Source organism: Hemitrygon akajei, chromosome 12 (assembly GCF_048418815.1).
Source record: "Hemitrygon akajei chromosome 12, sHemAka1.3, whole genome shotgun sequence".
NCBI classification, from domain to species: domain Eukaryota; kingdom Metazoa; phylum Chordata; class Chondrichthyes; order Myliobatiformes; family Dasyatidae; genus Hemitrygon; species Hemitrygon akajei.
The window spans coordinates 111,775,978-111,788,402 of record NC_133135.1 but is presented as its reverse complement, the minus strand read 5'-3'; the positions used below and the strand labels follow the sequence as shown (position 1 = coordinate 111,788,402).

The following is a 12,425-nucleotide window of genomic DNA, read 5'->3' as shown; positions in this document are numbered from 1 at the left end:
TGTGCTATTAATCTGCACATATTAATTGGATAGTTCTGTTCCAACTATCTGCACCGGAATCATAGTAATTTACATGCTCCCATCCATGTACCTACCCAAATTTTTCTTCGATGTTGAAATTGAAATTGCATCTACCACTTCCACTGGAAGCTCGACCCACACTCGCACCAGACTCGGAGTGAAGAAGCTCCCCTCAGGTTCCCCTTAAACACTTCACCTTTCACCCTTGACCCATGACGTCTCGCACTAGTCTCACTCAACTAGAGTTGAATAGATCTCTGGATGGTCTTACTCTAACTGGATTGGATTCTTTCCCTTCTCACCCACTTGAAGTCAGCTATCACCTACCAGCTAGCCTCCTTCCCCTCCCTCATCCTTTTATTCTGGTGTGTTAACCCTTCCTTCTCAGTCCTGAAGAAGGGCCTTGGACTGCAACGTTCACCGTTGATTCATTTCCAGAGACACTGTCTGACCTGCTGAGTTCCTCCAGCATTTTGTGTGTGTTACTCTGTCCATAGACACTGTCTGACCTGCTGAGTTCCTCCAGCATTTTGTGTGTGTTACTCTGTCCATAGACACTGTCTGACCTGCTGAGTTCCTCCGGCATTTTGTGTGTTACTCTGACCATAGACACTGTCTGACCTGCTGAGTTCCTCCGGCATTTTGTGTGTGTTACTCTGTCCATAGACACTGTCTGACCTGCTGAGTTCCTCCAGCATTTTGTGTGTGTTACTCTGTCCATAGACACTGTCTGACCTGCTGAGTTCCTCCAGCATTTTGTGTGTGTTACTCTGACCATAGACACTGTCTGACCTGCTGAGTTCCTCCGGCATTTTGTGTGTGCTACTCTGTCCATAGACACTGTCTGACCTGCTGAGTTCCTCCAGCATTTTGTGTGTGTTACTCTGACCATAGACACTGTCTGACCTGCTGAGTTCCTCCAGCATTTTGTGTGTGTTGCTCTGTCCATAGACACTGTCTGACCTGCTGAGTTCCTCCAGCATTTTGTGTGTGTTTCTCTGTCCATAGACACTGTCTGACCTGCTGAGTTCCTCCAGCATTTTGTGTGTGTTTCTCTGTCCATAGACACTGTCTGACCTGCTGAGTTCCTCCAGCATTTTGTGTGTGTTACTCTGTCCATAGACACTGTCTGACCTGCTGAGTTCCTCCAGCATTTTGTGTGTGTTACTCTGACCATAGACACTGTCTGACCTGCTGAGTTCCTCCAGCATTTTGTGTGTGTTTCTCTGTCCATAGACACTGTCTGACCTGCCGAGTTCCTCCAGCATTTTGTGTGTGTTTCTCTGTCCATAGACACTGTCTGACCTGCCGAGTTCCTCCAGCATTTTGTGTGTGTTACTCTGTCCATAGACACTGTCTGACCTGCTGAGTTCCTCCAGCATTTTGTGTGTGTTACTCTGTCCATAGACACTGTCTGACCTGCTGAGTTCCTCCAGCATTTTGTGCGTGTTACTCTGACCATAGACACTGTCTGACCTGCTGAGTTCCTGCAGCGTGTTGTGTGAGCTGCTCTGGATTCCTTCTGCCCTACACTGGACAGAGTCAGTTCCTCCCACCGATTCTTCCACATTAGATGAGTCAGTCCATACAATCCAGTTCAGTGGAACTGTGTCGGGCTCACACACGACAGGTAGTGAGTAATGGAGAATGAACACAGTTGCAGAGCTGAGTGGCAGTAGGACATACCAAGTGAATCAAAGTGAATTAATACTTACTTTTTATTTTCTAACATCAGAAACATGCCAAACTTTATATATCTAATATGCAACCATTAATGAAAGATCAGAGCTAATTTTTTTGTAAATGCCTATTAAGAGTAACTTGGCGATTTTAAGGTTAAAGTGTTCACACCTCAAACTTCACTCTGTTACTACAGGATGTTGCCCATCTGGTTCAATTCTCCATCAATCCAATTCCTCATTCTTGACAGAGAGCCTTCTTGCAGCCCTGTCATCAAAACTATTTTGTGTCAATGTGAACCCAACAAAACTGTATTCATCAGTTACCGGCAAACTTAAGAAAATCCGCAGTTACTGGAAATCCAGGGAACACACACAGACTGCTGGCGAGAGAGGGAAGCAGCCCACCCATTTCAATTCTACTTCCCTTTCCCATTCTGACATGTCAGTCCATAGTTCTTCTACTGCAGCAATGAGGCCACACTCGGGTTGCAGGAGCAACACCTTATATTCTGTCTCGGTAGTCTCCAAGCTGATGGCATGAGCATCGATTTCTCCAACATCCAATAATTGTCCCTCCCCCCTCCAAAACCATTCCCATTTCCCTTTTTCACCCACCCATCACCTCCCACTGGTGCTCCTTCCCCTTTTTCCTTTCTGCCCTCTCCAATCAGATTCCCCCTTCTCCAGCCCTTTATCTCTTTCACCAATCAACTGCTGAGATCTTTACTTCAACCCTCCCCCTCCCTGTTTCACCTATTACCTGCCACCTTGTACTTCTTCCTCCCCTTCCCATCTTCCTGCTCCAACTCTCATCCTTTTTCCAGTCCTGATGAAGGGTCTCAGCCCAAAATATTGACTGTTTTCACCCTTCTCCAGCATTTTGTGCGCACAATTTACCATTTGCTGCTTGGTACTTATGAATTCCCAGAGAGCAGAACCTAAGTCTCATTTTATAGGAAAGAGTGGACAAGAGTTAAAAAATTACGCCAAGAATTGCAGTTCCATCCCGACCACAGTGGACATATTGGTCCCCGACTAGATTTCTATAATCAAACCATCAAAGAGAAAGCAAACCTGTAATATATATTTGACGGAGTAACAAGATTTCAGGATAGAGGGGAGGATGAAGGTCTTTACAGTTAAGATCCATAGCACTTCATCTGAGGTATCAAGGAATTTGTAAGAGAGTTCACGTTCCCTGCCAGATGCCGGGCTTGGTTATTTGGGGCTGTGGTCCGTCTGCAAGCACTGCTTTCCTCAGGCATCAGGCTTCCTGGTCTCGGTCTCTGTCACTGCCTCTGCCCCCTGCTTGCTTTTCTCCTCTGAGGCCTGGGGGCTGGCTGAGGCCTGTGTACCTTTGGCTCTGCTGTCTATCATAGCGTGCTCCTTTTCCACAATTCCTTCAAGCTCGTCCTGCAAGAGAATGAGAGATAATCACACAGGCCCAATGCATGAGGAAATCCACTTACTTCTTACATTACAACACCCTGGCAAGATAACAATTGAAGAGGAAATGTGAAAACTCTAATTGATTTTGAATAAATTTCTCAAAATGTCATAAACACCATCAAGAACATTCTACCTATCAGAGGTAGATAGGGTGGTAAAGAAAGCTCTTGGCACATTTGTCTTCATAAATCAAAGAACTGAGTACAGGAGATGGGACGTTATGTTGAAGTTGTATAAGACAATGGTGAGGCCTAATTTGGAGTATTGGGTGCAGTTTTGGTCACCTACCTACAGGAAAGACGAAAATAAGGTTGACAGAGTACAGAGAAAATATACAAGGATGTTGACGTGACTGGAGGGCCTGAGTTATATGGAAAGATTGAATAGGTTAGGACGTTACTCCTTGGAAGGCAGAAGATTGAAAGGAGATTTGATAGAGATATACAAAATTATGAGGGGTACAGATAAGGTAAATGCAAGCAGGCTTTTTCCACTGAGGTTGAGTGGGACTACAACCAGAAGTCGTGGGTTAAGTGTGAAAGTTGAAATGTCTAAGGGGAACGTGAACATAAGGGGAAACTTCTGCACTCAGAGGGTGGTGGGAGTGTGGAACGAGCTGCCAGGACAAGTGCATGCGAGCTCGGTGTCAACATTTCAGTGAAGTTTGGTTAGGTACATGGATAGTAGGAACATGGAGGGCTATGGTCCTGGTGAAGCTCAATTGGGAGGAGGCAGTTTAAATAGTTTCATCATGGACTAGATGGGCCAAAGGGCCTGTTCCTATGCTGTACCTTCCTATGACTCTATGACATCTTCAGGTGATGGCTCAAGAAGGACTCTCACCATCCAAAGCATGTCCACGTCCCATTACTACCATCAGGGAGGAGGTACAGGAGCCTGAAAAGGCACACTCAACGTTCCGAAAATGAGGGCATGTCCTGGATGCCGCCTTCTTGGGGCAGTGCCTTTTGAAGCTGTCTTTGATGGTGGGGAGGCTAGTTCCCATGATGGATCTGACTGGGCCTGCAGCTTTTTCTGATCCTGTGCAGTGTCTACGCACCAGGTGAGATGCAGCCAGTCAGGATGCTCTCTCAGGTACATCTGCAGAAATTTACTAGTCTTTGGTGACATACCAATCTCCTGATGAAATACAGGATTTTGGCATGGTTTCTTCATGATTGCATCAATATGTTGGGCCTGTATCAAAGGAAAGATATGCTGGCCCTGAGGAGGATCCAGAAGACATTCAGGAGAATGATCTTCAGGAATAAAAGGCTTCACATACAAAGAGTATCTGATACCTGTCAACTTGTACTCAACGGAATGCAGGAGGACGAGGGGGGAGTCTCACTGAAACCTACCAGTTCCCAAAAGCACATCGAGAATGGACGTGCAGAGGACATTTCATTTACAATTGAGCTGAGGAGAAATTTATTCAGTCTGAGGGTGGTAACTCTGTGGAATTTACCACCACAGAGGGGGGTTTTTAAGTTATTGAATGTGTTTAAGGCAGAGATTGATAGGAGGTGAAGGGCAATGGGGAAAAGGTGGGAGAATGTGGCTAAAAAAAGCCAGCCATGATTGAATGATGGAGGGTGCTCGATGGGCCTAATGGCCTGATTCTGCCCCTATGGTATCTTTGCCATTCAAAAAAGAGCTCCCAACTTCATCCCATCTCGAGCACTCATTCTGTAGCGTCATAGTTATGGCTCAAGGTATGTTTGAATATTATTTATGAGTGATTAAGCCTTTTGCCTCTAACACCCTTTCAGGTGCTGAGTTTTAAACCCTTACCATCCACTCACCCTCCTTAATCTCTCAATCAATTACTACCACCCATAAGGTGATATGTGACTAAAAGCTTGATAAGTTATGGCTTTACAGTCATAGTGGTTAATTATATCTTATTCTTAACGTTGCAACTCCATAAAACCCTGGTTAGGCCACACGGAGTATTGTGTTCCATTCTGGTCATCTCATTACAAGAAGGATGTGGAAGCTTTAGAGAGGGTGCAGAGGAGATTGACTAGGACACTGTCTGGATTAGAGAGGGTGCAGAGGAGATTGACTAGGACACTGTCTGGATTAGAGAGGGTGCAGAGGAGATTGACTAGGACACTGTCTGGATTAGAGAGGGTGCAGAGGAGATTGACTAGGACACTGTCTGGATTAGAGAGAGTGCAGAGGAGATTGACTAGGACACTGTCTGGATTAGAGAGGGTGCAGAGGAGATTCACCAGGATGCTGTCTGGATTAGAGAGGGTGCAGAGGAGATTGACTAGGACGCTGTCTGGATTAGAGAGGGTGCAGAGGAGATTGACTAGGACGCTGTCTGGATTAGAGAGGGTGCAGAGGGGATTGACTAGGACGCTGTCTGGATTAGAGAGGGTGCAGAGGAGATTTACCAGGATGCTGTCTGGATTAGAGAGGGTGCAGAGGAGATTGACTAGGACGCTGTCTGGATTAGAGAGGGTGCAGAGGGGATTGACTAGGACGCTGTCTGGATTAGAGAGGGTGCAGAGGAGATTTACCAGGACGCTGTCTGGATTAGAGAGGGTGCAGAGGAGATTGACTAGGACGCTGTCTGGATTAGAGAGGGTGCAGAGGAGATTGACCAGGATGCTGCCTGGATTAGAGAGGGTGCAGAGGAGATTCAACAGGATGCTGCCTAGATTAGAGAGGGTGCAGAGGAGATTCACCAGGGTGCTGCCTAGATTAGAGAGGGTGCAGAGGAGATTCAACAGGATGCTGCCAAGATTAGAGAGGGTGCAGAGGAGATTCACCAGGGTGCTGCCTAGATTAGAGAGGGTGCAGAGGAGATTCACCAGGATGCTGTCTGGATTAGAGAGGGTGCAGAGGAGATTCACCAGGGTGCTGCCTGGATTAGAGAGGGTGCAGAGGAGATTTACCAGGATGCTGCCTGGATTAGAGAGGGTGCAGAGGAGATTCACCAGGATGCTGCCTGGATTAGAGAGGGTGCAGAGGAGATTCACCAGGGTGCTGCCTGGATTAGAGAGGGTGCAGAGGAGATTTACCAGGATGCTGCCTGGATTAGAGAGGGTGCAGAGGAGATTCACCAGGATGCTGCCTGGATTAGAGAGGGTGCAGAGGAGATTCACCAGGGTGCTGCCTGGATTAGAGAGGGTGCAGAGGAGATTCACCAGGGTGCTGCCTAGATTAGAGAGCATGTCTTATGAGGCTAGGTTGAGCAAGTTAGGGTTTTTCTCTTTGGAGTGAAGGGGGATGACAGGTGAATTGAAAGAGGTGTACAAGATGATAAGAGGCATAGTTCGAGTGGGCAGCCAAAAACTTTTTCCCAGAGTGGAAATGGCGAATACAAGGAGACATAATTTTAAGATGATTGGAGGAAAGTATAGGAGGGATTGGAGTCACAGAGTGATAGAAAAGAACAGCACAGAAAGAGGCCCTTCAGCCCATCACCATGCCGAAAGCCCATCGACCAGCACCAGAACCATAGCCCTCCATACTCCTACCATCCATGTACCTATCCAAACTCTGCTTAAACAACGTCAGTGATGTAGGAACATTTAAGAAACTTGTATATAGGCACATGGATGATAGAAAAATGGAGGGCTGTGTAGGAGGGATGGGTTAGATTGATCTTAGAGTTGGTTAAAAAGATCAGCACCACAAAGTGAGCTAAATGGCCTGTCTGTGTTGTAGCGTTCTATGTTCTTATTTCTCTGCTGAAGAAAATAGGTCCTCTCCCCAGGATCCTCATCACTTTATGCATCATAATGAAGAAGAAACGCGGAGGGGTTTGGGCACTGAACCCAGGCAGATGCAGGTTCATAACAATTGAGCAACGTATTTCAGACACTGGATGGGAGTGGCACTGTGACGGCCTGGAGAACGCCAGCAGTCACGCTGAGCTAGCGGTCAACGTTCTGAGTGACCACTCAGTCTGAAGTTTTTTGATGTTGCAGATCTTACAGGACGGTCGGCAGCAAACTCTATTTGCCTTGCGTCATTTGGGATTAAAGCCTAAACCATATTCTCCTGTTGGGAAAGTATAGTGCACAAAGATTCAAAGTTCATTTATTATCTCAGAATGTATACAGTATTGCCGGCCGGTGATGTAGTACCACCAGCACTGGACTTCGAGGCAAACGGTCCTGAGTTCGAATCCAGCCGGCTCCTTGGACGCTTTCCATCTGTGCTGGGTTGAGTGTTGAGCTAGCAACTCAGCCTCGTAAAAAACAGTCAGATGCTATGAAATGGCAAAAATGCGACTCACTGTGCCACAAGGCGTGAAAAGGAACAATAACAGCAATGTATGCAGTATACAACTCTGAGATTCATCTTCCCTCGGACAGCCACGAAACAAAGAAAACACCATGGAACACACACACAAAATGCTGATGAAACTCAACAGGCCGGGCAGCATCTATTGGAAAGAGAACAGTCGACGTTTCAGGCCGAGACCCTTCATCAGTCCTGATGAAACGTCGACTGTACTTTTTTCCACAGATGCTGCCTGGCCTGCTGAGTTCCTCCAGCATTTTGTGTGTGTTGCTCGGATTTCCAGCATCTGCAGATTTTCTCTCGTTTGTGAAAACACCATGGAACCCATTCGAAGAAAAACATCAAACACCCAATCACGCAAACGGGAAAAAAATGAGTGAAAAATGCAGAATATAAGACATCAAACCGCAGAGCCACTGAAACGGTCTAGGAATGTTCAGTTCAGTTTAGATCAATTCAGCACTGTGTCGCTTGTTGGCTGCAGAGCCGCTCCACCCCAATCAAAATTCATTTAAAAAATAGCAATTAAAGAAAGGAAAAACCAGAAACACATATAACATGATCAGCAGATTCCAATCCACAAACCAATCGATTAAACCTTGCCCAAGACCCAAGACTCCGGCACTATCCTCTGGCACAAGCTCATTTCTAATATTTGCCACTTTTTTCAGGTAAGAACAAAAGAAATCCAGCCTGGAGTAAACCCATCAACTCATTTTAAGATCTATTAGAAAAATGGAGGGGTGTGTAGGAGGGAAGAGTTAGATTGATCTTGGAAGAGGGTAAAAGGTTGGCACAGGATGGTGGGCAGATGGGCTTATACCGTGCTGTAATGTTCTATGTTCATTCAATAAAACTATGATTGGCCGTTCTAATGTTTGTATTTTCTCAGTGTCACCTCGTAGGTGTGCAGTGTTCCTTGGATTGTTTACCTTTCATGTCTAATTGTTTGAGTTTGGACCAGCTCTGGTTTTCACTTTGTGTTGCAGGTGTCTCATTTGGGATCACGGGGATTGTTAAACTCTCTTTGTATTTATCACTTTTATTCAACTTGGGGTAATTTAGTTAGTGTGGTACTTTCAATCTCTTGCATTGTAACTGTTGGCTTTGGGGATTATTGCTTTGTCCGGCCACCCATGTTGTCTGATCGGTCCTGACGTGCTCCAGGGTGTATCTCAGGGGGACCATGCCAATCTGTCTTCGCTCGGTCATTGAGGTTCCTTGTCTGGTGAAACTCAGACCGAGTTCTTCAGTGTATCGTCAGTGATTTCAGTTCTTCAAGTTTCTGTATAGTTTGTCTGAGCTCTTGTTAGTTTTGCTGATTAATTTCTGTAATAAATCTTTTGTTCGAATTGCCAAAGTCTCTGTGATTCCTGCACTTGAGTTTGCTAGTGACTCTTACATCTAGGCCCTACTCTGTAAGTGGTATTTAGAGTTCTACAGCACAGAAACAGGTCCTTCAGCCCACTGAGTTCATGCTAACCACCTAATACCCACTAAACATCGATCCCATTTTAATCTTCCCACATGCCCAACTGCCCCCAGATTCACCTACACACTGGAACCAATTAAACTACTGACCCACAGATCCTTAGGATGTGGGATACCCACACGGTCACAGGGAAAGCTTGCAAACTCCACACAGTCAGCACCAGAGGTCAGGATCAAATCTGGATTGCTGCTGCTGCAAGATCCTTTCCTGCCTGATCCTTGTAATTCCCGATTCCTCTTCAGTTTAAAAATCCATCAGTATAAGCTTGAAGCAGAGAATGTCACTGTACCTTCCAGCCTAGCAGATCAGCAAGAGCCAGGCAGCCATCGTCACAGGAACCTACGTAAGCTACATCCCTGCTGAGACAAAATTGTGCCACATCAGGATAGACGTGCAACATGAAGATCCCAAAACAACCAATACATGGAATAAACATTATAAAAGTCTATAATTACTGTTACTAATCAATCAATCAGGGTGGAGATTCGTCTCTACCAAAGGAGCTGTCAGGCGCTCTTTCACTTTGTTAGCCTGCAGGTCACCTTTAGACAAGGTGTAGCATCTGCCTAGCCCCCAATCAGGGTCACATGAACCCAGGGGAGACTGTGGTGGATGGTTGTACGAGCATCCGGTGCATCACAAGTCCTGGTTATGTGACCACTGACACCAGGCAGACAATCTCTGAAGAGTATTGATAATGGCTGGAGTCACCCGTCTTGTAAAGACTCTGCCCAGAAGAAGGCAATGGCAAACCACTTTGGTAGAAAAGTCTGTCATGGGAAGACTATGAATGCCAACAAGCCACATCACAAACAAACAACTTAAAATCATGGAAGATATAGGCGAAACAGTGAAAGAGGATTCAAAAGGATGGAGGAATCAAGAACCAGGGGCACATAGAATGAAGCTGATTCTCAAAGTGATCCTGCCAGGAGCAGATTGTAGTGTGCAGAAGGGTGTTGCATCAATATCCGAATGAAGAGAATTTACAGGGCTGTTTGGCGAGGAGTGGAGGAATGGAATGAGTTGGATTTCTCTTATATTAGACTGATGGGCTTCTTCTTACTGTGTTGCAACTATTCTTTAATCCTGTGCCCTGAAATGTTAATCTGTTGTTCACTATTGACATTGCCTACTGAGTATTTCCAGTATTTTTCAGTCTACTTCAGACTTAGAGTTTTCCCAGTATCTTGGTGTAAGGGGTAAAAGGATTTGGTGCCTTGATTTATATTTTTATAAAATGGCTTAGATACATTCATAAGACACAGCCGGATAAAGTCTCGGTGTAATCTGACAAAATCATCTGCGACAAACTTGCCTGTAGGCTTTTTCAGAATCAAAGTCAAGGGAACTCCCAAGCCCCAGAAGTGCCATCATGGGATCACCCTGAGGGAAAGAGAGAAAAACAAACATTCATTAACTAACAGGAAAACTGACAACAAAGATTTTGCTTCCTGATACTTTTGGGTGTATCTTATGGATTTTGGGCTGCTGATCATGAAATTTCCCTATCATAGAAACATAGAAAACCTACAGCACAATACAAAGTTGTGCCAAACGTGTCCCTACCTTAGTAATTACTAGGGTTACGCATAGCCCTCTATTTTTCTAAGCTCCATGTAAAAAAGTCTCTTAAAAGACCCTAATGTATCCTTCTCCACCACCATTGCTAGCAGCCCATTCCACGCACTCACCACTCTCTGAGTAAAAAACTTACCCCTGACATCTCCTCTATGCCTATTCCCAAGCATCTTAAACTCTTGTGGCAGCCATTTCAGCCTTGGGAAAAAGCCTCTGACTATCCACACGATCAATGTCTCTCATCATCTTATACACCTCTATCAGGTCACCTCTCATCCTCCGTTGCTCCAAGGAGAAAAGGCCGAGTTCACTCAACCTGTTTTCATAAGGCATGCTCCCCAGTCCAGGCAACATCCTTGTAAATCTCCTCTGCACCCTTTCTATGGCTTCCACATCCTTCCTGTAGTGAGGTGACCAGAACTGAGCACAGTACTCCAAGTGGGGTCTGACCAGGGTCCTATATAGCTGCAACATTACCTCTCGGCTCCTAAATTGAATTCTACGATTCATGAAAGCTAATACACCGTACGCCTCCTTAACCACAGAGTTAACCTGCGCAGCTGCTCTGAGTGTCCTATGGACTCGGACCCCAAGATCCCTCTGATCCTCCACACTGCCAAGAGTCTTACCATTAATACTGTATTCTGCTATCATATTTGATCTACCAAAATGAACCACTTCACACTTATCTGTGTTGAACTCTATCTGCCACTTCTCAGCCCAGTTTTGCATCCTATCAATGTCCTGCTGCAACCTCTGACAGCCCTCCACACTTTCCACAACACCCCCAACCATTGTGTCATCAGCAAATTTACTAACCCATACCTCCACTTCCTCATCCAGGTTATTTATAAAAATCACGAAGAGTAAGGGTCCCAGAACAGATCCCTGAGGCACACCACTGGTGTCCGACCTCCATGCAGAATATGACCCATCTGCAACCACTCTTTGCCTTCTGTGGGCAAGCCAGTTCTGGATCCACAAAGTAATGTCCCCTTGGATCCCATGCCTCCTTACTTTCTCAATAAGCCTTGCATGGGGTACCTTATCAAATGCCTTGCTGAAATCCATATACACTACATCTCCTGCTCTACCTTCATCAATGTGGTTAGTCACATCCTCAAAAAATTCAATCAGGCTCGTAAGGCACGACCTGCCCTTGACAAAGCCATGCTGACTATTCCTAATCATATTATGCCTCTCCAAATGTTCATAAATCCTGCCTCTCAGGATCTTCTCCATCAACTTACCAACCACTGAAGTAAGACTCACTATAATTTCTATAATTTCCTGGGCTATCTCTATTCCCGTTCTTGAATAAGGGAACAACATCCGCAACCCTCCAATCCTCCGGAACCTCTCCAGTCCCCATTGAAGATGCAAAGATCATCGCCAGAGGCTCAGCAATCTCCTCCCTCACCTCCCATAGTAGCCTGGGGTACATCTCATCCGGTCCTGGTGATTTATCCAACTTGATGCTTTCCAAAAGCTCCAGCACATCCTCTTTCATAACATCTACATGCTCAAGCTTTTCAGCCCACTGCAAGTCATCATTACAATCACCAAGATCCTTTACCATAGTGAATACTGAAGTAAACTATTTATTAAGTACCTCTGCTATTTCCTCTGGTTCCTAACACACTTTCCCACTGGAACACTTGATTGGTCCTATTCTTTCATGTCTTATCCTCTTGCTCTTCACATACTTGTAGAATGCTTTGGTGTTTTCTTTAATTCTGTCCGCCAAGACCTTCTCATGGCCCCTTCTGGCTCTCCTAATTTCCTTCTTAAGCTCTTTCCTGCTAGCCTTATAATCTTCTAGATCTCTAACACTATCTAGCTCTCTGAACCTTTTGTAAGCTTTTTTTTTCTTCCTGACTAGATTTATTACAGCCTTTGTTGTCAAGTGGAATCAATAGGACATTTTAACCTAT

At 45.4% G+C, this 12,425-nt stretch overlaps 1 protein-coding gene across 4 annotated transcripts in view; it reads right to left on the bottom strand.

Moving 5' to 3' along the window:
• Positions 1–1,715: 1,715 nt before the first annotated feature.
• The window catches only part of sirt2 (sirtuin 2 (silent mating type information regulation 2, homolog) 2 (S. cerevisiae)), a 118,139-nt gene continuing 107,429 nt past the window's right edge, over positions 1,716–12,425 (bottom strand). For all 4 annotated transcript variants that reach the window (XM_073063855.1, XM_073063852.1, XM_073063853.1 and 1 more), the window contains 3 exons: positions 10,229–10,296; positions 9,200–9,266; positions 1,716–3,116 (listed from right to left, as the gene is read on the bottom strand). In XM_073063855.1, coding sequence (XP_072919956.1) covers positions 2,961–3,116; positions 9,200–9,266; positions 10,229–10,296 — 291 coding nt within the window. In that variant the 3' untranslated portion in view covers positions 1,716–2,960. The remainder of the gene's footprint in view (positions 3,117–9,199; positions 9,267–10,228; positions 10,297–12,425) is intronic.